The sequence below is a fragment of the Chlamydotis macqueenii genome, chromosome Z, assembly GCF_036417535.1.
Source record: "Chlamydotis macqueenii isolate bChlMac1 chromosome Z, bChlMac1.mat, whole genome shotgun sequence".
Lineage (NCBI taxonomy): Eukaryota > Metazoa > Chordata > Aves > Otidiformes > Otididae > Chlamydotis > Chlamydotis macqueenii.
Window position 1 is genome coordinate 12,116,554 of NC_141593.1, and position 24,052 is coordinate 12,140,605.

The following is a 24,052-nucleotide window of genomic DNA, read 5'->3' on the forward strand; positions in this document are numbered from 1 at the left end:
CAGATATGTAAGGAAAGCACTGCACAGACCTTCATGTTCAGAGGTTACTACTACTTTAGAAGAGTGAGTCATGATATCCTTTTCCTCTCTTCAGGTGTAATCCTTGGATTTTCTCTCCGATCATATAAGATGAGCTATCGAGAAGTCAAGTACTTTTCATTTCCAGGAGAACTACTCATGAGAATGCTGCAAATGCTGGTCCTGCCACTAATTGTATCCAGCTTAGTCACAGGTAAAAAAAAAGAAAAGAAACTTTTTTTTTTCCTTTTAAATAATTTTATAAAGATGCACGCACCAAATCACAAAACAAATGAACATTCAATGTCCTAGAAGTGTTATAACCTGCAGAAAGAGACACTTTTGCTATTGTTGCTTCAGAGACAATGTAACAAAAGGTTTGAATTAATGTACAAAGTAACTAAAATATGCTTTCCCCAGTAACGTTTTTTCAGTAACTGTACAAGCTACTCTATGTAGCTGCTATGAAGCTGACTCTGTACTCCACTTTCTTCTACTTTCTGAACAGATATTTCCTTTACACTGGTCTACTGTTATCAAAGATAATGCATCTCAGAAAAATAATTCCAAGACCCAAGAAAGTTTAAACTACTGGTTGTGGGCATTAACCCATGCTTGTAAGCCATCTGTCTACCTCCTAATCTTTTAGCAACAGATTATTAAAAATACATGATAATGGGACAGATTGGATAGTTTGGAATAAACTTCATCCCATCAGTTCTGATTTCCTATCTTCTGGTCAGCAACTCTATTAAGCTTCAAGCCCTCTTTACTAAGTTGTTCCTTGAGCTAGAGATATAATAATTAATTTCATGTGATGATGTATGCCTTGTCATTTCACCTAAGTTTCACGGAAGAACTCTCAGATTTTTCATGAATGTTCAGGATGCACTGTGATGTATTTGTCCTACTAAATATCTAAAGAAGAGAAAGCATGGACTTTGGTTTATCAGCAAACCACTGGTACAGCTTGGAGAACTTAATCAAAACCATCTGCTGTAATCCCAGGCTCTAAACACCTAATACACTACCTTAACTGTCAGAGGATCCAGAGACTATAAGCTGTTCTCTATTTCTTCAATTTTCAAATATTTTAATACTAAGATCTCTTCTGACAAATGTAAATGAGCACAGACCCCATCTTCAGAGACACTGAAGATACCATGTATGTATATAAGCTGTTAGTACCAAAGCAGAAAACTAGGGTATTCACAGTCACAACTTCATTTGCCTTCACATATTTCAAGGAGAAAGTAAAGCTTTTCCTACGCATACACATTATATGGCTACTGAAAGCTTAATGCACACTGAAACTAGAGATAAATTTATTAGTTTTGTATGGGAAACAATGACAGGTTTTATTCCCAACCAGTGTATATTTCTGTTACATGTCATATCTCCTTGCTGTCTTCTTGTCCCTTTCACCTGCAGAATTCCCCAGGTTGGCTGAACACTGCTAGAAGAACTGTTAGAAGTAGAAAAGGAGAGACATTTACCCTTCTTCAGTGTCAGCTGAGACTGGCACTGCTGCTCCAGTTTGTAGGATGAGTTATTGCAGGAGAAATTACCTGCTCAGTTCCTTTGTAATTCTGCATCCATATTGGTTCCCTGAGAGAGCTCAAGGTAAAACAGGAAATTAGGTAGATCATCCTATACAAGGATTTGAATTTACTTTCAAAATTCTAAGTAGAAACTCTTTGTTCTGGCAAAGATCAGCAAATCCACCTCACAGTCACAAGCATCACAAGGAGCTGGCCTTTTGATAAAACAAGCCCATTTTCTATATCACCAGGTCTCAGTAGACGATGAGTTTCCAGCTAATTCTATTCAGAAAAGAGTCTTCCACCTCTGGATTCAAACAATACCCTTCTTTTTGACGTTTGGTTTGGTTTTTTTTCCCTTTTAGATTATTTGGAGCCGTTTATCCTTTTTTATGCCCTTTTTTTTTCATAACAATAATTTCCTTTATTATTAAAAGGCTTTTGGCAAAGAGAAATCTTATTTATAAGATTTGTCTTATTATCATACAAGTGCCTTGCAGTACTAAATGGATTATTCTTAGAGTTTCCCTTTCAAGTAGAGACGGTAATTTTTAAGGTGAATTACAACATTTTAAACTTCTTTAGTTAGGCACGGAACAATCAGAAAAAACTCAATGCAAGTCACAAAATTACAGATTTAATTCTTCTTAAAAAAAAAATCATTATACAACAGGATTATATCTTTTTCATGGGATTAAAATATATGTCCCAATTTATTTCTAAAAACTGTGGGAAAACTGTTTTCTACACTGAACAATACCTCATTTAGGGTACAAATTGTTTGTGGTTTTTTTTTTTAAAAAATACTTTTACATATTTGCTGCAGAACTCTCATACTCAAATATATAGGTATTACTGAATATCTAAACAATAATGAATCATAGCCTTTACAGGTGTACCACTATGCTGTTTTATATAGCTACTGGTTTCTTTTTTAACACATTATAGGATAATTCATTCAATAAAAGTCTTGTACTTCTCAAGTCAGCCTTAAGACCACTCTCAGTATCCATGAGCCAAATCTCTTACTTCCTGCATTTTGTTCAGCGAAGTAAAGTGGATGCTTCTTAACCAAACTCAGAAAGATTCTCTTGGGGAAGTCTTGCATGCTAATAATATAATTGCTTCTTCTGATTGTAAATGATCTGAAAAAATATTTTTGCTGTTTGCAGGCATGACAGTGTCTCCCAGATATGATGTTCTGGGTTTCTAGTCGTATTTATGTAAATATGCTCAATGTAACTGGTTACGACAATATCAGAACATATGGTCTCTGAGGTATTAGAAATAGGCTGGGGATGACTACATCCCTTCACAAATTTTGTCAATGTCAAAGAAATTAGAACAATAAAAACAAAGCAATAATTATAGAAGCTATGGGTTATTATGCAAATGAAAGCTAAACTGAGAAACTGAAGAATTCTGCTATCCAGGTAAACAGTTCTGATGGTTATTCACAGACTCTTGGGAAAATAAAAGGTGAAGCCAACACACTCACATTTCTCTATAGCCTGTTTTGGTACTTTCATGAAAGTAACAAAGCAGAATCATATTCAGAGGTTTTTACTCACATTTCACTTATGAGTTACCATTATTGCATGTGGCTCAAGCAAGTATGCAGTTTTCTCCATCAGATTCTATCTTCTGATGTGTATGCTACTAGGCATGTACTAACATCTACATGGGAGAAAATAGATTTTATTTGCACACCTTTCACCGTCTTTTACTGTTTATAGGAAAATACGATTATATGAATATCTGTATGCTTCATCTTTTGTGGTTTAGACACAAATCTATCTGCATACTCTATGTTGGTATTTATTCTCTACAGTCTTTCAAATGGAAGAACTTTTAAGCCAGCATTCCCAACCAGTATCTCTTACAAAGTCAAAGGCAAAATTAAAGCACAGTATATGAGAGGCAGCATAAATAACCAAAGAAATAGATGAAATTCCCATTTGGATTATTTTATGTCCAAATCTGGCCTGAATTCTTATACAAACACAGGGCTGAAAATTCTGCTCCATTTCTGGTTTGAATTTGATGCAGTTATGGGAGTTAAAAATATTTTAGAATTTCTTATTTCCTTACAACTTTAAGCATTTGACATAAATAAATTTCTTTAGATAATTATTTTAAAATGTGCATTATCCCTAAAAGGTATATAAAATAAAAATATAAGTATAGATAACAATTCAACTCATAATGAAATAGGCAAGGACTGCAAGATTTGCACCAGCATTAAGAGCATTATGCATTACAGTTTTTTTGAGCTGTTAACCTTTTACAGCAACATCATAAAGGAATTTAAGTTCCAGCCCTTAAAACTAGCCCACAAGATTTTTCTGTGTGTTTCGGTTATTCACTGTATTCAAGGGCATCAGAACAAGGTACCATTTCTTAATCAAACTATGTTTTTTTTCCTGAAATCACATTTGCAAAAATTATTCATGACCAGTCTTTACAAAAAGCTGGAAAAAAGTTGGAACATAACATTTGTGACAAATATTAAAGCTAGAGAAATTTTATAAGGGTTATTTGCAAATATTTCACACAATTCTGGTCATAGATCAGTTTAAAAAATAAGCTCCTTGTCCTTCCCCAAAGTTCTGGAAGTTTGGAATTTAGTGGTACAGGGACCACTACTTTTAAATGCAGGTAAACTAGGAATAAATTCTGTGCATTTCTTTCAAATATCCTTGTCTGGTGAAGTATAGCAAAGTATAAAAAGCCCAGTCAAGATCTGAGACTAATTTTTGCTGCACATTGCATAAATACTAAGAAACTAGTTTATTTCCTAACATAAATCAAGCTGGAAAGGGAAAGTAGACACAGCAAAACAGCAAGGTCTGCTGGTTCACCAAATATTATACGGCAGGATAGCAGTAACAGAATCAGGCAAAGACCCCAACCATGAACACCAGCACTGTGTATTAGATGATAATGCTTGTCCAAACTGTTAATGTGAGTAACACTAACTCGTACGAATGCATCTTAATAACAGACCAGAATCTTTTGTGCAAGGTTCTGTACAAATACAAAGAAAAAGGTCCCTTTCAACCCTAACCATTCTATGATTCTATTCTATGATTCTAACATGGTCTATCCCGTCACTGAGGTAAAAACAAAGGCACATAAAGTGACTCAATTAATAAAATAAAACACAAGTAGTGATCACAATTAACAGCCAAGTTGCAGATGCAGTTGCTTGAAATAACCTATAATGAAATAATATTCAAAGAAACAGCAGAACTTTAAACAGTCTCCAAGCCACCTCTTACGTAAACCAGGAAAAACACAGCAACTAGATATGAACGGATTCAACTACTGAAAACCCAAATTTTGCCCAAAGCAACTTATGGATGTAAAATGTGGAAAATTAATGCTGTGACATAGAAACAGAGATGAATACATATGATGGAAATTTTAGCGGAGACATGTAGATTAAGTTGTCATAGCTCTGCAGACACATTGTATATAGCTATTTTAGTTATATCACTATAGAGAGGGAAATAAACTTAAGCAAATAATTACAGCAAGAATAGTATATGGGTCCATCACTGAGACAGTCGCTGTAGAAATACTACACTGAAAGTTACCTAGCAACTGCTTGCAGTTAGCTATGACGATATCACCAAAAATCAGATATGCATAAAGAGACCATTTTTTTTTTTACTAGATACAACTGTTTAACAGGAATGTGTTAGCCATGAGGTTAAAAAAAATTTCTCCTAAAGTTAGCATATGGTGTGATGGACCTAAATTAGGTTGGGTGACAGGGAACTGTGATACAACAGCACAGCCTCCCACATTCAGACAGCAGCTGTACTCAGTCTTCTATAGAGACATAATTCTAGAAAATACTACAGCCTCATGTTATTAAATTTAAGAAAATAGGTTGTATATTTGCCTTTCCAGTATTTGGAACAAGGCAGTAATTGACACATCAAGTGTAACTGGATGCAAATGCTATTAAATCTTATCAAAACATCTATGCTTTAGTAAATTATCAGCATTTTTCATTTTGACAAAGGTAATGCACGTTATTAACTTATTAAATTAATAGCAGTAAACATAAAGGGCCAGAATTTTGAATTTGCTCAGCGTAACCTGTCACATGAAAGCACACAATACGAAGGTCTCATAAAGAGACCTGTGCATCACCTCTTCAAAAAAAGAGGCTGGGAATCCATTCTGTGTCTAGGTTTGTGGAAGCAGGAGCCACACTGCATGAGGTCTCTACGCAGTCCCAGTGTTCTCCTGTCTGCTTGCTGACAAGTTTATTGTGGAAAAAAAAGGCCCCAGGTGCTGTCTCATATCAGCCACAAACGTTTATGGTAATTTCAACAGATGGAAAGTCTCTCATTCAGCAGGATTCCAGAGAGGGGAACAAATGCTGTAGAACCAGCATTATCCTTCTCCCAGGGAGAAAAAGGAAGAGCCCAGCAGTAATTCCCTCTGATTCATTTTGGCAGAATAGACCTATAACCAGTGCCTGTGCAACATCTTGGGGACTCAGAGTAAAGCTGGAAGCCAAAAATATTAACAAAAGTCAGTCTTACTCTTCTGTGTTTCAGTTTAAGAAACACAGCATTCCTGATTTAGTCCATATAGTTCATACATGAACACTGAGAAACAATTAAGTGGTGTTTGCTCAATTTAGCTGCTCATCAGAGCAAATAATCCATTTTCCTAATTCTAAAAATTGGAAATTGTCTGATTTTCCCAGAATTCTCTGGTTTTTTGCACATACCAAAGAAATTATTTTAGAAGTCAAAGTAATCAAAATCCATCAAAACAATTGGAAGTTTTACACTGATCTCAGTTGACTCTAGTTATAGGCAAAATAAGAGAACTGACAGATTCTCTGAGTGAAGCACCTTTTGGATTGCCAGTGTATTTGAGCTACCTGTATATTGGAAGCCTTCTACAGAGGAATGCTATAGATATCTCCTACCATAGTAAGCCCGCTATGGGTAACCCAATCCATGAACATGGAGTGTGTTGTTTTTCACTTATGCCTTCTTTTCACACATAAAATGTTATTTTTAAAGTAATCTACCTTCTTTTATGGGCAACTCTTCCCTCTTTCTCCCCCACCAAATACTATATAAGCATGTTAAAGTTGTTAAACCGTGGAAGCTTTAATTTTATGCACTTGCACATTTCATGCACACAGCAGTTTATGCATTCATATAGGTATTTACATATGCAATTTGCATAACTGGACGATGGTGCTATTTAATTTGAACATCCAAAGACTTTTTTTCCATAAATAAAGGAAAACTCATGCTTTGATTTGTGTGTCTCCAAAACCAAGACTGGCTAAAAATGTGGGCAAGCAAGTTACTACGTTTATAAAGATCCAGTCATCTTGTAAATGGACTTTCCTGTAGGGATAAAGAAACAATTGAAAAAATATTACTGGTGTTGATCCAAGTTCTGTAACAATCTCATCTCAAGCTAGCATCTTTATGGTAGATTCTGGCCAACAGCAGCTAAAAGTATACAAACATGGAAGTTATACACACAATTACTTTAAACATGCACTCTTCAGTACCTGCACTACTGTATAAAACAAATGTCTATCAAGTCTGGCATGTAGCCTCTAATAATCGTTATTTAGCCAAGCAATCAAGGATGAAAAGATTGGAACCTTCTTATACTGTTCCCCTCCACAGTCTTTAAGGGAATGTGAGCAGGATAAGTTTAGTAATTATGTCATGTAGTATTTTTGTCATGTAGGATTTATGTCCACAATCCATAAGTATTTTGGACAAAAGCTTTTAGAAGTTAAAAATATGAGTTCAAGTAGCAGGCGGCTACATTTTGGAAAATCAGTAAGAAAAAAAAAGGTAAGTTGGAAACTATTCAGCAGCTAGAAACATCAATTTTCAAGTCAAAACACAAAAAGAACTACAGGCAGATTCAGTGTGTATTGGCAACCAGTTTCACAATGATTTCGTGAATATGTTTCCTGAACAAGTTTTTGTATAGAAAGTGCTCCAGGAGGAAACAAACTATACCCAGTTGGAAGTCAGAAAGCATTGTGCAAGGCATGGATGTTAGAAAATCATAATGAAATGCCATACATATTTGTACAATAAATATAGCTTTGGGTGGAACCTCTTACTCAGAAAATGCTATATATCTTAATCTATGCAAATGCTAAAAGCGAGGAGCTACAGAAAAGACCATAAAATGAAAATATAACTCAATTCTGAACCATTTCTGAAACAATTTTGCAATAGGAAATACACAGCAATCTATCTTCACAAAAGCCTGAGAGAACAATTTTAAGTGAACACAGATCCCACTAAAAATTAAAATGCAGTAAGAGCAGAGATGAAGTTTTTGCATATAATGACACTCTATATAAAATACAATTTTATTATACTTTAAAAAATAAAACCTAAGCATGATATACAGCATCCAAAAGTAGAAAGTACGCAGCAGTGTAGTTTCTGAAGTCCTGGTTTCTACAAGCAGTAATGTACAAACAGCAAGGGTGTTCAAGAACAAAGTCTGCAATAAGTAAAGGGAGCAAAACTAAAAAACACCTCTAAAAACATTCAAGTTTGCTAGAAGTCCTTAATTAAAGGCTAATTTTAATTTCATTGCAAAATATAGCTTTTCTTAGTGGACCACTGCTTTTAGTTGTTTCACTAAGTACTGAGTAACAGGTTGTTGCACACCTTTATTCAGTTTGCATTCTGTATGGGATTCCAACTGAGTTGATAATAGATAACAAACTCCCATCCACAAAGACTTAGTTTTGATTTTTCATCTTAGTTCAAATACATAACATCAAGACTTTGCTTGCTGACAGACAAGCCTCTGGCAAAACAAAAAGCAAAAAAATATTTGGAAGAACATGTAAGAGTTAAAGCATCTTGCCTAAGCACTGACAGACCATTCTAAATACACACTGTCTCTTTATTAACGTCGCTATTTCAATCAAAGGCAAAAGGACTAAAAATATTTTATGGACAACTCAAAACAATATTTTTTTTAGTTTAATACAAAAAAAAAGTGAGTTGGTTACAGAAAAACAGCACATGTGAAAATTTAAAAACTCAACAATATTACAAAATGTAAAATTTGCTACATTAGATTGTAGATGGAAAAGACTTGGGTTTCTATTTCGTACAGCAAAACGTTCCAAAATGCAAAAACAAGTCTCCTCAGCATTTTGGGAATTAGGACACTGAGTGGAAGCATTTTATTCAGGATATTGAAGACTGAAACTGTAAGGAACAATGTTTTCAATAATGAATGACTCTGTGATAACGTGATAGATGAACCAGAATGGTGCCAAGTGCAAAGTAATACACCTGGGAAAGGAGAACGTGCTACACCTGTACTACACCTCATCACAACCTCTCAGTTGGCCATCACACAGACAAGGGTTCTCAAAGACTCGCTGTGAACATGCTGGAGAAGGTGACAGGGCTTACTAGTGGAATGGAGTGCTAGTAAAATGCAAGGAGGGATTAAACAGACTGTAACTTTTTGGCCTGAAAAAGGTACAATCATAGAAGATTGCCATAAAAGTCCACAGGAATCATGAATCATTTGTAGAGGCTTAGATAGAGTCACTATTTATTATTATACCTCATAATTATTTTTCATAATAAAGGAAATATGTGGTGTCCAATGAAGTAACTAGGGAGCACATTTATAATAAAGAAAAGTACATACTTTTTCACACAGCAACAATTAAATTGTGTCGTACAGTGCCACAAGCCAGAAATTAATAGTTTCAAAATGAAACTAGAGAGTTCACAAATGGGGACATCATTGACTATTAAATTTGGGGAACAAGCAATTTAGGAAGGTCCTAGTCCTCACTGGTGGCTAGATACAGAGAGGGCAAACAAGGGCAGTGACACTACCTTTTTCTGTTTCTCATAGTCTTTCAGTAAGAATCTGTTTTTAGGTAGAGCTGAAGACAGAGAAATGGGTTGGCCAACCATTAGACTAACCAATTTCCCATAGGTTTATGTTATTTTTGCACTCCATAGAATTTCATATCAGATTGAAGGGGTGTCTCTGTTTTCAGCTCTTAAGATTGCACCTATCAACTGCTCTAAGGCAATGACTACTGTCAACAGTGTCAGCTTTCTGACACACACATAGCTCTTTCAAGAGCCAGTTCAAAACCAAGGAAAAACTCTTCCAGGATCTGAGAATCATTTCACCTTCAACAAATGTAAATTCTCTCCATTGACATGAAATTAGGCTTAAAAATAAAAGAGATAAGGTGAACGATATGTCAAGAAAGAAGGAAAGAACTATGCACAATACCAGCAGCTCTTAATTATGCCACTTCTTGGGAAGCTGACAAATAAAAATAGTGTGAGAGCCAGAGCCATTATCAAAGTATGACAGAAAACAGCCTGAAAACAAGAGTTACACCCAGAGACAGTTAGGTACACAGAGGCTTCATTCCAGCTTTAACAGCTTTCACTCCCCAACTCCTTTCACTTCTTTAACTCCAGCCTGAACGCCATGATCTGCATCCCCATTTCCTACACATGAATGTAGCACAACTCCATTATATTTGCTTCCTCGTCAGTTTGTCTTTGCTATAACTGCTCTTGAAGACCAGAAGAATCTAATCAAGAGAGTTCCTGAGGCTGCATTTTGGGGACACCAGGAACATTAGTGGGAGCACTTGTACACCAGCAGTATCATCACATATCATCCTTGCATCAATGCTGTAAAATCTGACTGACACAAAGCATTTTCTGAATCACTGCATCAGCTACACAGATCATTGCAGAAGGACCAACTGCAGACCAAACCACACACAGAAGGTTGTCACATTTCAGAAGCAGGAGACTGTAATGCTATCATTAAGTCCTCTACCCTTGTTTTCACCCATTACTTTTTTCCCATGTTTTGATAATGAGCAGTTGTTGACCTATAATATATTATTTCCATTTAATGATCAAAATTAATTGCTGAATCTCCTACGTGCTGTCTTCTAGCCATGTATTTGGATTATGAACTTCTATAAGGCAGATCCATCATTATCATCATTTCTGGAGGCAGAGATATTTGTCTTTTGATAGCACTGATGGACACACCACCTGAGTTCTGAGCAATGAAGAATGAAGAAAGCCACTGTGCACCACAAGAGCTACAGCCTTGGGTCTGAGTTCCAGTAAGATATTGGACTGGCTTGAAGAGGAAGGCTGCCCAGCTAATTGTTCATCCTGGTATCCAGCTGCATGACACAGCTCTCATTGGTGACGGAGGACAAGACCGAGAAAACAGAGACACTCGGGACAGGAATCTCTAATGATTTGTTGAGACTACAGATGTAACTAAGGACCAGCAACATCTGGGATATGAGGTGCATATTAGAGAGACACAAAGCAGATCCTGCAGCAACTACAATTCCTTTCATCCAGATGCTGCTGTTAGTTCACATTTTTTCTTTACTCTCTTTCCAGGCTGTTTCTGAATGTATTCTATATCCTCCCATTCAGAGGAAGAGAAATAAAAGCAACAAACAATGCTGTTGTATATGGCACGAAGAGTCTCTAAAAATACATTAATGCAAATATTTAAGACCTTGCCTGGTTGCTAGGAATTGTTTTCCAGTTGTGTCAAAGTTCCTTTTCAGAGTCGATAACTGTTTGCAGAGATGTGGCTGGCACAGGGTAAAATGCCTTCTCCTTGTTCCTTTGTTGCAATGCTGTCTCCAGATGAGTGCCTGAAGCAGCCATGAACACCACATAATGTTTGCTGAAACCTAGAACAGAATTGCCAGCCTTTTTTAATTGGATGGAAGTCTCTCCATGTGAACTTTACCAGGTGTACACAGTCAGATCTGAATTTCTTCATGCAAGTGAGTCCAGGGTGCTGTTACACTGCCAAAGTTTGATGCAAAACTTGTGACAAACCAGCAGACCCAGAAACAACTGTTTTTGTGGTGATGGCTTATTCCAGAAAGCAGAAATTTTGGATTGGTCTGGGCATACTCTGCAACTTCTGTGCACTGCCTCAGATATTTTACTTGGCCCAGCTTGATGACACTTTTCCCCATTTATATGAGGCCTTTTTCCTTTGATTCTCTCTAGGTCTTGATCTTTCCAGGTTTGACCGAATGATGCCGCTGAAACATATCACAGCAAAGTGAAAGCAATTTACCTAAAAGCCCATTTACACATCTCTGGAAGGCAGCAAGTGCCATCTGAATTCCAGAAACGGGGAAAAAGAAGCTCCTCCAGGCTCCTACCTGTTCTCAAGACTGGCCTTTCTTGAGTGGCCTGACTCAGTGTCTCTCAGATCAAGAAAGTTTGTATGTTTAGCATTTTTTATCTTTGCCAAGCATTCATCATTGTAAAGCATGGCATTTCCATCTGAAAGAGGGACATATGTAACCAGTACAAATATAGATTTCTCACAGATTTGTACACTTAGCAAAACAGGTCAGTTTAGTACACCACAAATGTTCCATTCCTGTTACTGTGAAGATAGTTATATCTAGCAAAACAGCAAGAATAGCACCTGGGATGGCAAGCTTTTAAATTTCAGTTCCCTGGCTCCCCAGATACAAGAGTTCCGTATATTCCTTCTGCCGGTAGTATCTTGAAAGGACCGTTTTCTCTTCAAGAGTCTATCAAAACCAGATAGACCATTGTTGATCTACAAAGAGAAGTAAAAACTACTAGGATACAGAAAGACTTACGCAAAAAAAGGTCTCATTGTTTATGGGGTCATATCCTGTGGGAATGAAAAGATAAAATTCTTTACAGTTTCACACAATTGAATAGCAATTCTGTTCTAATAATGAGTAAGAAACATGCAAATAAAGAAAACAGTCAAGTGCTCAATTCTCATGCCAACAGAAGCTTTCAGATTTTAGTGTTATTCTTAAAGATCCACCACCTCTGGAAGTTAACTATCAAAGCAAATTAAATTCCTCACCCCCTGGCTGTAAAGAAAAGCTCAAAAATAGATCCTGATTACATTCTGAAAAATCAAGAATCATGCAACAAAAAGAACCTGTATGAAAAAAATGTTGAGTTTTAGGATATTCCAGTATTTTGAGAGCATGAGTTTTAGATCCTGAGTAGTTGGATTTACCAGATCTGGTATTAATTTTCAAGCAATATTCTTCTTCTCTGCTTCACTGAAGCGTTTGAAGGGCTTCAAGCATATCACTAGTTGTGAAGAGTTTTTTGGACTAAGTACATTAATACAAACATTTATTTACATGCTTCAGTTAAGCACATTTTCAGGATCAGTCTTGAGTTTGTAATAATTAGGTACTTAAACAGAATTAATTTTTTTTTCAGATGATTAGACCTTTTCATCCTCAGACAACTATACCACTACCTTCTTACTGGTGGTAGACAAGAAAAAGTACGGTATAGTACTAGAAATACAGTATTTGCACTAGAAGTAACATACTGGTGCTGATTCTTTCCTCCATAAACAGCTCTCTTATTTTCTCTCTACTCATACGCAAAGCTACATACTTACTTTATTCTGACATTTCACCACCCCCTTCTAACTTAGATCTGAATATTTAGATAACATCAGAGATTCTCCAGTGAATATAGTTTCTTTTCAGAGCTAGAGAAAAAATAGGTTTTGGTCAAGAGTTCACCTAATGAATGGCTATTTCATTAATGAATACATTCTTGCACTGAAAATCAGCTTTGTCCAGTATTTACAGTTGCACTATGTCTTAACTCCCCAAACCCTGAAAACAAAGTTAGAGAACATCAGCTTACTGAGCCTGGCTCATATCTGTCTCAAGGCTAATGAAGCTGTGCAAAAGGCCCACATCCATAAAGAAAATAAGGCTTTCAAATTCAAGATACGATGTTTTACAGTCCATTAGAAAGTAAATAGGCTTCTTTTCTACTCTACAGAACATCAAGTTCAGTAGTAACTGTGATCTGAAAAAAACCTCTTTGCTTTCTTCCATCCAGTTTAAAATCAGATTATATATTCTTTAGTACATCAGACCTCTCCTAGAAATTCATATCCTCAATCCTGCCTGCCAGCAGATGATGCCCAGATGGCAACAGTATAACATTTGAGTTGTGGAACCCAAAACCTATTTTTCAGCTGTACTTAGCACGGTAACATCCTGAAAAAGAGCTCAATAACACTGTGAAAAAGCACTGATTGCTACTGTCAGGCATTGCAGAGGAAGTCTTAACTTCTTCCCATTGCTTCCTACAAGTCTGTAAGGTGGAGAAAGCAAAGAAAAAAACGTACAGCTTTGATGTTGCAAGGCTGTAACTGAATCAGTGACCCAGAGTTCAAGAGGTCACTGAAACAAATGAGAGAGAAGAAGGAAAACAAAAGCCTGTTCACATGAAACTCCAATTCCACACTTTCGTAATGAGTTCTCAGAACAGCCTTAACATCATTACTGAAAATTACTGGGTGAAAAAAATCCCAAATTATAATGACAATTTAAAACGTAATAGACTAATTGCAGCTAAAGTAATGACTCCTTAGTATTCAAACAGCATACTACCAGAGGACCTTAAATTCACAAATAGGAAGTATTTTTTTTCCTAAAGTTGATTTGATTGTTACCCATTGAATTGTTGGGGGAAATTTAGAGTGTAATTATTTTATGATTTACTCCTATGATCCATTAAAAAATGGAAAAATGCTTATCATATTATGCATTAGGATGTTCTTTTTTATTATTAAGATACTAACTTATGGATTATAAGTGGTGTTCTAAAATGTTGCCAGTTCATCAATTTAAAATTTTCTACAGAGTTTTTCAAATTATGTCTGCATTAGATCCCACACTCTTTAAATAGACTTCTCTATATCTGATACAGGAAGTCTCAGACTGTTTCTAGATTCTTTATTAATACAAGAATCTCTTTTTTTAATGCCATATAAAACTTTATATGCAGAATTTTTATCATCAAATCCAAGTTAATGTTATTCTTTGAAAAACATGAATCTAAAAGTGCTTTGTATTGTCAAATTAGTTACTGTTCTGCAATTTCTCATGCAAATAATGACTTAGAGACATGAAAGAGCTCCATGCATTTCCTTTTGATGTGGATAGATAATACTACGTAGTGGTGCATTTTATTTGTACCTGAACTATCTGAGAGACTGAGTCCCCACTATATTAGCTTGTACACCAAAGTTAATACAGTACTGGAGGTAATGTCTTTCCAGACAAACGTCCCCAGATTGAGAAGATGTTATGTCAACATTGCTGACTTCACTGTCACAGAAAGATAACTGAGCTAATTTTACATCAATACGGGGAGCAGGATAGCAACGGCAGCATGGAGCGATTTATGTTGCTTCATGTGAATGCAGACAGCATTACAACTTGGCAGAAATTAAAATTATACTTGAGGTGTGAGAGGAGGAAAGTCAGCAAAGTGTGAAACCATGAAGAACAGCCTATGGAAGCATATATACTGTTGCAAAATAGTACAAACTGAAAAAAAATGTGTAGCACATGAGAAGGAATGTAATAAACTAAAAGGATTACAAGAACATGTAAACACCAGCAGGGTGTGTAACATCATAGACAAAAAGGAAAGCGACAACTCCATGAGCAGCTCAGATAAATTCTCTGGAAGATCAATGGATAAAACAGCAGCAGATTAATGAACTGCTAGCTTGAAAACAAAATTAAAATTTATCACTTTTAAGTTGGACACAGATGCACCAATCAGTGTTGTGTCACTGACAAGATTTCTAAAAAAAAAAAGACAGAGTAATTTTGATTATTAGTAAATCTGGCATAAGCATAGATAGCAGCTACTGCAACAACAAAAAATATGTAGGCTTCTTTCATGAGTGGGTAATTACTACAGTAACTTCAGATTACTCAAAAAAATCAAGTCTTGTTGAATCTACCTAAAGGCAATGTCACACCATTCTTTTCCAAATTACCTTAATATTGCTAAATTACCAAAGAAACATCATCATCTCAGGGTTTTAAAAACCCTGATAAAATTAAAATTCCAACCAGAAATCCAAAGGCCACGTTGCTACCAGATGCATTAGTTACACACTACCATTAGTTCAAATCTTAGTTGAGTCACATCCAGCTGGGCAAAGCTTCTTTCCAAATGATGGCTGCTGCATGAACTCTATAAAATTAACTTAACTGGTGTCAGATCCTAGTGTACAATCATCCAAATAAAAGGCACTACTGCTGCAATACAGTCTGTTATTGGACGTTTCAGTGAAGAAGCCAAGAACTGGTTGGCCAACAACACTGGATCCCATTTTGAGTGAGAAGGTGATGCCTCCAGCATCAAGTTATTGATGCCTCCAGCTGTGACAAGTTACAGATCAGTACAACCCCATACCCCAAATCTCGCATCATTGTGCACACAGATAGAGATAGGTCTCTATCTTTTTTTAGACAGGCAACCTTAATTTTCTGTTCTTCAAATCTTGCACCTCCCTGACTAGAATTATGTTCACTTCATTTTTTCTAGTAATTCAACAGAAGTGTCTCTTCAGACATCTGTCACATACTGAAGATGTAATAGCAAACGCATTTTTACACCAGACTGCATTACTAGCTAGTGTTTCTTTACAGATACCTCTAATCTCAAATCTGTATTCTCAAGTACGTCATATTAATTTTTCAGTAGTAGCTAAAGTAGATCAGGAGGGATTTAGCATAGTAAATAGTTTACAGCTTCATCACATGGTATACAGCCAGTCAGGAAGCACTGTATGTTTGTGGAATGTTCTTCAGTAAGTGCTGCACATACAAGAACATGTCTGTGAAGGACTCCAGGCACAGTCTGCCAAAACTTAGACCAGCATTTTAGTAGATTAAAAGCTTCCACAAGTATTTTAAGAAACTGCACTATGGATTTTTATGGAGTACTGTGCTTAACACCATCCAGAAGGCAAAAATATCTACCAGTGCCATTTTGCCAGGATGTGGTGTGTTGCACGCTTTAAGTAGGTATTTTTGGCAATATGTTCAGAATAAGTGAAAATTAGTATTTTCATCCTTGGGGAATAGGGTAGCAGTCTTACAAGCATTAGCATATGTATTTCAGTCTTGTAACATGACGTCCTGTAGGATTCAAGCTAACTTAATATGCTTTGGCTTATCAGCTATCACAATTAACTTTTTTCCTAATTAAATAGAAATAATTTACCATGTTACATTATGCAAAGCAAATATGTCCATTTTTGCACTCCTGATGCAGAAAATAAGCGGCTTCATGCCCAACACAAGAATCCCATTTGCAGCAAAGCTTAGTCCAAATGTCTGTACATAAAAGGATGTCATTTTAGAATTGCACTGTGCAGGTAGCAGCAGTGTTTTGTTACAAAAAAAAAAATTGTGAGCTGCTATTTTCTGTGTTCCTGGGTCTCCGATTCTTGGCTCGAAGACAGTCAGTCCTTTGTACTCTGTTATTACAATGAGGTAACCAAAGAAAGAGAGTCTTGGTTTGGGACTGTCAGCTGTTACTAATCACTGCTCCATGGCTTGCTGTGAATCCCTGCTTGCCTCTCCCTCCTGCTCTGCTTAGCACACATAAAGAAGATAAATTACTCCCTAGTTACCCTTCAAAAAGCATATTGTTTGGCACATTCCAATACTGTGAGCAAAAGATGGAATAATGTGAAGAGTTAAATGAGTATCTAAACAACCCCACAGCAGGGTCCTTCTCAGGCAGATGTGAGTTTCAGGAAATGTACTTTCCTGCTGGTTCTCCAGATCTGCTGCAAACTCAAAAACTAAATCAACTATGATTTTCAGAACAGTAGAGCATATTCCTGCAAGATATTTCCTGTCGTAATGCAAATATCACTGACACTCAATTAATGTAGCATCTAAGCATGTCATACTTAGATATTTTATTTTACTCAGAGGTGTAATACTTTGATGTCTATAAATTATTTAGCAACAACAATCACAGTCTCGGGAGGTTTGTGTAATTCTTCCTTGCCCTCACTGACTAGCACTGTCCTGACACAGAGAATTCTTTTAAAGGAATAATCATAGACTCATAGAATCGTTTGGGTTGGAAGGGACCTTTAAAGATCATCTAGTCGAATCCCCCTGCAAGGCACAGGGACATCTCCAACCAGATTGGGTTGCTCAGAACCCCATCCAAACTGGTCTTGAAAGTTTCCAGGGATGGGGCACCAACCACCTCTCTGGGCAATCTGTGCCAGAGTTCCACCACCCTAAACATTTTTTTTTCCTTCTATTTAGTCTAAATCTACCCTCTTTTAGTTTAGAACCATTACCACTTGCCCTATCACAACAGGCTCTACTAAAAGTTTGTCCTCCTCCTTCTCATAAGCCCCCTTTAGGTACTGGAAGGCCGCTGTAAGGTCTCCCTGGAGCCTTCTCTTCTCCATATTGAACAGCTCCAACTCTCTCATTATTCATGGTTAACTGAAAGGTAAAAATCACTATAAAGCCACTAGCTTCTACCATTGACACTGGCCAATAATGTTCTGACATTATCTTACCATCGTCTCACAAACATTTTCCTTCTAATGAATAAACTGTGGCTGGAAGTGCACGTGTTTGCAGCCAAGAGGGTGAACGATGAAAAAAACATGGTCAGTTACAAAATATTTTCCTTAACAAGAGTTAGAAGGGGATGGATGAAATATATTTGAAGCTCGCACACATTATACCTATTTGCTAGCATATTTTTAGGCTGTTTCCATCAAGAAATATGGGACCAACAGAAAGAGTACAGCGTTCAGTTTGGAGTACTCTTGCATGTGCAAAAGCTTTCAGAATCACTGAGAGGTATTGAGCAACCACATTCAGATGTATTTAAAAATAAATGCTCTATGAATATCAGAAATAAGTATGGTGGTTCAGAATGACAAAACTGACAGAAAATCTAACCTTACAATCCCTAAGTTTATACTTTTCTGGTGGCAAGGGATGGGGCAGAACTACAGAGCTGTGGGGCAGGTCTGGTCCTTCAGGAGCCACTCTTAGCCATTTAATTGGCTGACTGAATTGCATTACTATATCCCAGTCATTGGTTTCATTAGTCAACTTGGCTTAACCACGGTCACATAATTTTGCATCAAACACAACCGCTAATTTTCCTGTGAGATATTTGCCTGGTGTTCTTAATGCACCTGGAAAAAATAATAAACTGAGATTTGGGGACAGTTTGTCCCATCAGTTCATGCAAAAAAGTATATAGAGTTATACTTCAGATATGTGTTTCATGTGGCTTAAGGAAGTCATTAGCTGTATTGATTTAACATTAATTAACTTCACCAGTGCATATAGTTCTTTGAAAATGTTATTTAGCTTTATTCTTTGCAATTTCATCCTTTTACTGCTACTGCTATTAAAAATAATAATTGACAGTTTGGACTAATTTTGGACCTGATCTTATGAAGGGCTCAATTGTCAAAGCTTTAAATATTATTCAGCTTTTGTTTTCCAGTTATGCTCAGCATCACTCAAGACATGCTCAGCAGCTATCAGAATAAAGCTCTAGAGCTTAATCATCTTAATTAATTCAGGCAATACTTCCACTATTTTTACCTAACTATTGCTTTTCCTTACAGTTCTTCTGTCAGCATATTTCACAGTGACCTTGGACAATGCTATTTATTTCCATAAATCCTCATCAGCATACACAAAAGGGATTGTTCTCATGGTCTCACACTGAGAGTTTACTCATCACACAGTGCTTAGTGGATGCAGGGGGTCGGGAGTAGCCCATTTAAAACCGCTTCATTAGGACAGTGAAAGACTACATTAAAGAAAGAAAATTAGGGCAACACTCCTGAGTCAACAGTTGCCATTATTGCTGTTCCACCATAGCAGTCTTTAACAAGCAACTGCAATTTCCTAATAGAGAGATTATAAAAAATAAACAGAAAAATAATTAGTAATAAAAAGATGCTGTGTTCATAATGTTTTGTTTTTAAAGACTGAGTCCAAAACATTTAAAGGAAATTCATATAAGAATCTACATTAGAAAGAAAGGCCATCAATTCAGTTTTGATATGCTGATGAAGGAAAGAATTCATCATGATCATAAAAATTCTCTCTTTTTTATTTCCAGTAGTCAATATCTATGAGGACCAGAAGGCACAGTTTGTTTGTACACACTCATACAAAACTCGTTCATTGCTTTATATATTTGCAACAAGCTATGTGTTGGCAGGATTCTGACTTAGAGGTGTTCATCCATACACCCACAGATGGTAGCCTTGCGCCAGTGGCTCCTCTGCCAAGTGCTCGCACCAGGGCTCTCAACCTGTGGCTCCTTCATTCTGAGGAGGATTACTACTGTCCTATGAGGAGGGGCCGAAGACTCTGGGTTTGTCTTGTTTGGAGAAAAGGAGGCTGAGGGGCGACCTCATTGCTCTCTATAGCTTCCTGAGGAGGAGAGGTGGAGAGGGAGGTGCTGAGCTCTTCTTCCTGGGATCCAGGGACTGGATGCATGGAAATCCTTCTGAGCTGCACCAGGGGAGGCTTAGACTGGACATTAGGAAGCATTTCTTTACCAAGAAGGTGGTCAAACACTGGAACAGGTTTCTTGGAGAGGCTCCTCAGGCCTGTCAGTGTTTCAGAGGCATTTGGACCATGCCCTTAACAACATGCTTTAACTTTTGATCAGCCCTGAAGTGGTCAGGCAGTTGGAGTAGATGATCGGTGTAGGTCCCTTCCAACTGAACTACTCTACTCTATACTTAAAATTTTCATCATTTTCCATCAAAAATAATTTTGAAGAAATCAAAGGTTAAAAATATTGTGGACAAAATGTTAGTTTCTCTTTTTACAAACACAAGAATTTTAGTATAGGAAAGCAAACACATAAACTCCTTATTTTTTCCAAAAGATTTTCAATGGAAGCAAAAAATTTCGGAAACAGACTTTCAAAATGAAAAGCAGTAGCTGAGCATTTAAACTGTTTCCATGCTGAAACTATACCCATGCATATACGCCTCCACTCACATGCACAGCCCCTCCCACCAGTGACAGAGTCTCCCCTGCTCTGTCAAATGATAAAATCACTGAAAGTACCAGAATCAGTCCTAAGTAGTGACTGTTTTTTTTAGAAAGAAAACGAATCTTACTACTTGTCTAGTTTTTCAGTAACATACTACTTATTGTGGAATGTAAAGAAAAAGAACCCATTTAAAAATTGCTAGTGATGGACTCTGATTCAGCAAATCGTGTTCACTAGTGATTAATGTTAACGACAAATATAAGTCCAAGAATGCTATGGTGACGAGTTTACACACAGAAAGAGGTCCTCAGTCATATCAGCTCCTGACCATAGTTCATCTAATTGTGTAAATATATATCTCTAAAAAAACCCACAGTCAGAAACTTTTAGGTACTGTAATAGGAAAATTAGGTATGTGATTAAACTCAGATCTCAAATAGCTCATAACTTATGACTTGAGGACATTGGACCATTCTGCAAAAAATCAGTTGATGCAGTTGTGCTAATTAAAGGGAGAAAGTGTTCTGAAGTTGCAAGAATTCTTTTTAATCTAGAATTGTAAGTACAATATAAAAAAATACAATTGACCCAAAACCAGCTATAGTACAGGAGCTATTCAGGAAAGTTGCTGCATCATTAGTTCATGCTAACTTGCAGAACCATGATCAAGTCAGGTGAACAATCAGAACTATCACACTAACAATTCAGAATTTTTAACAAGTTGCCCTAACTAGATTTTTTTCTCCTTTTCCCTGCATCCTTTCTCTTTCTCCTTCTCTTGCAATTACATACTTACTTGTTGCTGCCTTTACTATATCCTAAAAGATTCTCATTTCTTCTCTAACACCTTTGTTAAAGAACAACATAGTGCTTTGCTTTCTGCCCTGACACTGGGGAGAACTGCTTGTTATGTCTTTATTTCACCCACGGTGTGACTGATTCCCCACTTACTTCTCAAGAGAGGGAAAGAGTTAGTGAAGGGAGAGGACAGGGGTAAGGGCTTGGGTTTGCTTGTAGTTTTACAGACTTACGCCTGCCCCCTTCTTTCTGCCCTTCCCTTCTTACCTCCCCACCTCCCTCCCTCCCCATCAACACTTAAAAAATCATTCCTATTCATGTTGTGTGTGCGCACACGCTGGGAGAAATTACTGGTGCTCTGCTCCACGTTGCCTTGACAACTTAAAGGCATCCCTGTGCCTGGGGACCAGTGGCACGGCAAAGTTTCCCAGGCCCCCTGGGGAAGGGGAAGGGAGAGGAAGAGAGGAGGCAGAGGTGCTGGAGCCAGCAGTGTGTGGAGGAGGGAGCAGCAAGCAGGATGAAGGGGGCACATACATCTCCCGCGGGACAAGGGGAGTTTTGCTGGCTGGCTGTGAAAGGACACACTGAGGATACAATGGCCTGTGACAAATGAAAGTATTGGAGCAAACTTTATTGCTTCTCCATTAAGGACCCTTCCAGAGTCCCATTCAGATCTAAGAAATCTTGTCAATGTCTTAAAATGTCGAGAAAACAAACCCCTTCATTTTCTCATGTTTTAAAAACAAGATTTAAAAAACTGTTTTTATACAATTCTTGTTGGTATGCTGGAAGCTTCTGCAGGTTCGGCCCTGAATGGTACCGAGTGTCCCTCTTGTGAGTTTCCTGAGTTTTCATTAACTTCAGTCAGTTAACTCCAGCAACTTCCCAGTAAGGGCTGTCTGAGGTGGGAACTTGCTTCCCCCTCATATAGCTTTTGTTCATACTCAGACCTGCCATCCCTCTGCTTTGAATGCTTGCTGCTATACATGCCACAAGTGGTTAGAGCTCAAGATGAGAGGAATTGCTGTTCCCTACTTTCAAGCTGAGAGGTCATTTATATGACAAGCAAGAGCAGGAATGAGACTCAGTAACATAAAATAAGGGGCTGTGTAGTCACAGTCAGAGTGCATAATAGGAAACCAAGCTGGAAAACAGCTTATAAAGAAAAGAGCATGACTCTGCTCCTTGACATATCTCTTGTACACGGTTCACTACTCAATCCCAGAATCAGTCCAAGAAAGAAATAGGATCACAAGCTCTAATCCTTCAACATAGCAATCTTCAGTGGTAAGATATGCCCTACTCTGACTCCTAGTGATTTCTGGAGTGTAGGAGACTCAATCTAGTATCAAAGGTGGAGCAGAAAGATCAGGCTTGGTTAAAGCAGTAGGCACGTATGCCTGCAAACCCTCTAGCCTGAGAGTGCTCCGCTTCTGGTCCAGAATCTGTTACCTGGCAAGAGCAGGATACTGGAAACTGACTGATTTAACATCTGTGCATTTCCAAACCTTCCTACCAAACTATACAGGTTAATCTTTTCACGCTCAGGATGTAAACAAAGTTTAAAGCTGATCTTAGCTAAAATGAAAAAAATACATAGCCCATTGCTGCTTCTTTAAAAAAAAAGCAAGTAAGAACATAAAATAGCACTTAAAGCATACAAAGATAAAGCTGACTGGACTAGTATGCATGCATTCATTTTTCACTTTTTCAGTTACACTTCATTTTAAGTAAGTTACCTACTGATACTTTAAAAATAAAATTTGTAACAAATTCTGTTTGATATAAACATTGTGCAGCTCATTAGCAGATCTGAAATTCTCCAAAAATTAACTTTATTTTTATGCCTTGGTTAATTATATTTGCATTATTTTGCATTGGTATTACTTTGAGGACTCTACAAAAATAACCGATCCTCCATCCACCGACAAAAGGGCTACAGGACTTACTTCCTGTTTGTAAAGATAAGAAAACTATTTATTACTTAGCAGTATCTTCTATTTTCCTCACAGAATTTTAAAACATAAATGTAAACTTACCACAAGCATTATCATCCAGTTCTACAGATGGAAAAGCTGAGAAGAGAAATGTTGGATTTCCATTTTCAGCTTCTTACTGTGCCAGTAACACTTTGTTCTTCCACTGCAATGGCTCATGTAAATCAAGCAACTCAGGGTGCAAATCTAGCAATCTCCCTTTGCAATTCATTTTGTGGGTACAAATCTCACTGGCTCTAATGGTTTCTGCCGAAAGGATAGGCAAACGCTAGCTGAAATGAAAGGGTAAGTACGAAGCATGTGATTGGTTTTATACTTCGAAGATTTAATCAGAGCCTGGAACACATTGCTGATCTCAGTTACATCAGTGACAAGACTACTTTCACTGTAATTCCAGCAGCACGTATTTCCTCCTTTAGAAGGCAGACAGAAGTACAATATATCTACAACTATTTGAGAAAACATTTAGTTTCGCCACATCATGATTCTAGTTTTATGTTTCCATATTATTTATATTCATGCAGTCCTGTTGCCTTATTTTAAATGCTTTCTCCTCTGAGACAGGTACCCAGAGCAGAAGGTGGTCAACTTTCATTATATTTCTTATGTTCAAAGATGGCATCTATATAAAGGTGTGGGCAGTCCACAGAAGTCTGGATAAGACAGGGCCGTAAGAGGGGTCCATAGGAGAAGATAAAAAAGCAAACAGATCCTTTCCTCTCCTCTTTTTTCATTTTCCACTTTGAAAGCT

The 24,052-nt window shown here is 37.1% G+C and overlaps 1 protein-coding gene across 1 annotated transcript in view; it reads left to right on the forward strand.

Moving 5' to 3' along the window:
• SLC1A3 (solute carrier family 1 member 3) overlaps nt 1-24,052 on the forward strand; it is a 66,841-nt gene that overhangs the window by 20,516 nt on the left and 22,273 nt on the right. The window contains exon 3 of the mRNA XM_086770053.1: nt 95-232. Coding sequence (XP_086626179.1) covers nt 95-232 — 138 coding nt within the window. The remainder of the gene's footprint in view (nt 1-94; nt 233-24,052) is intronic.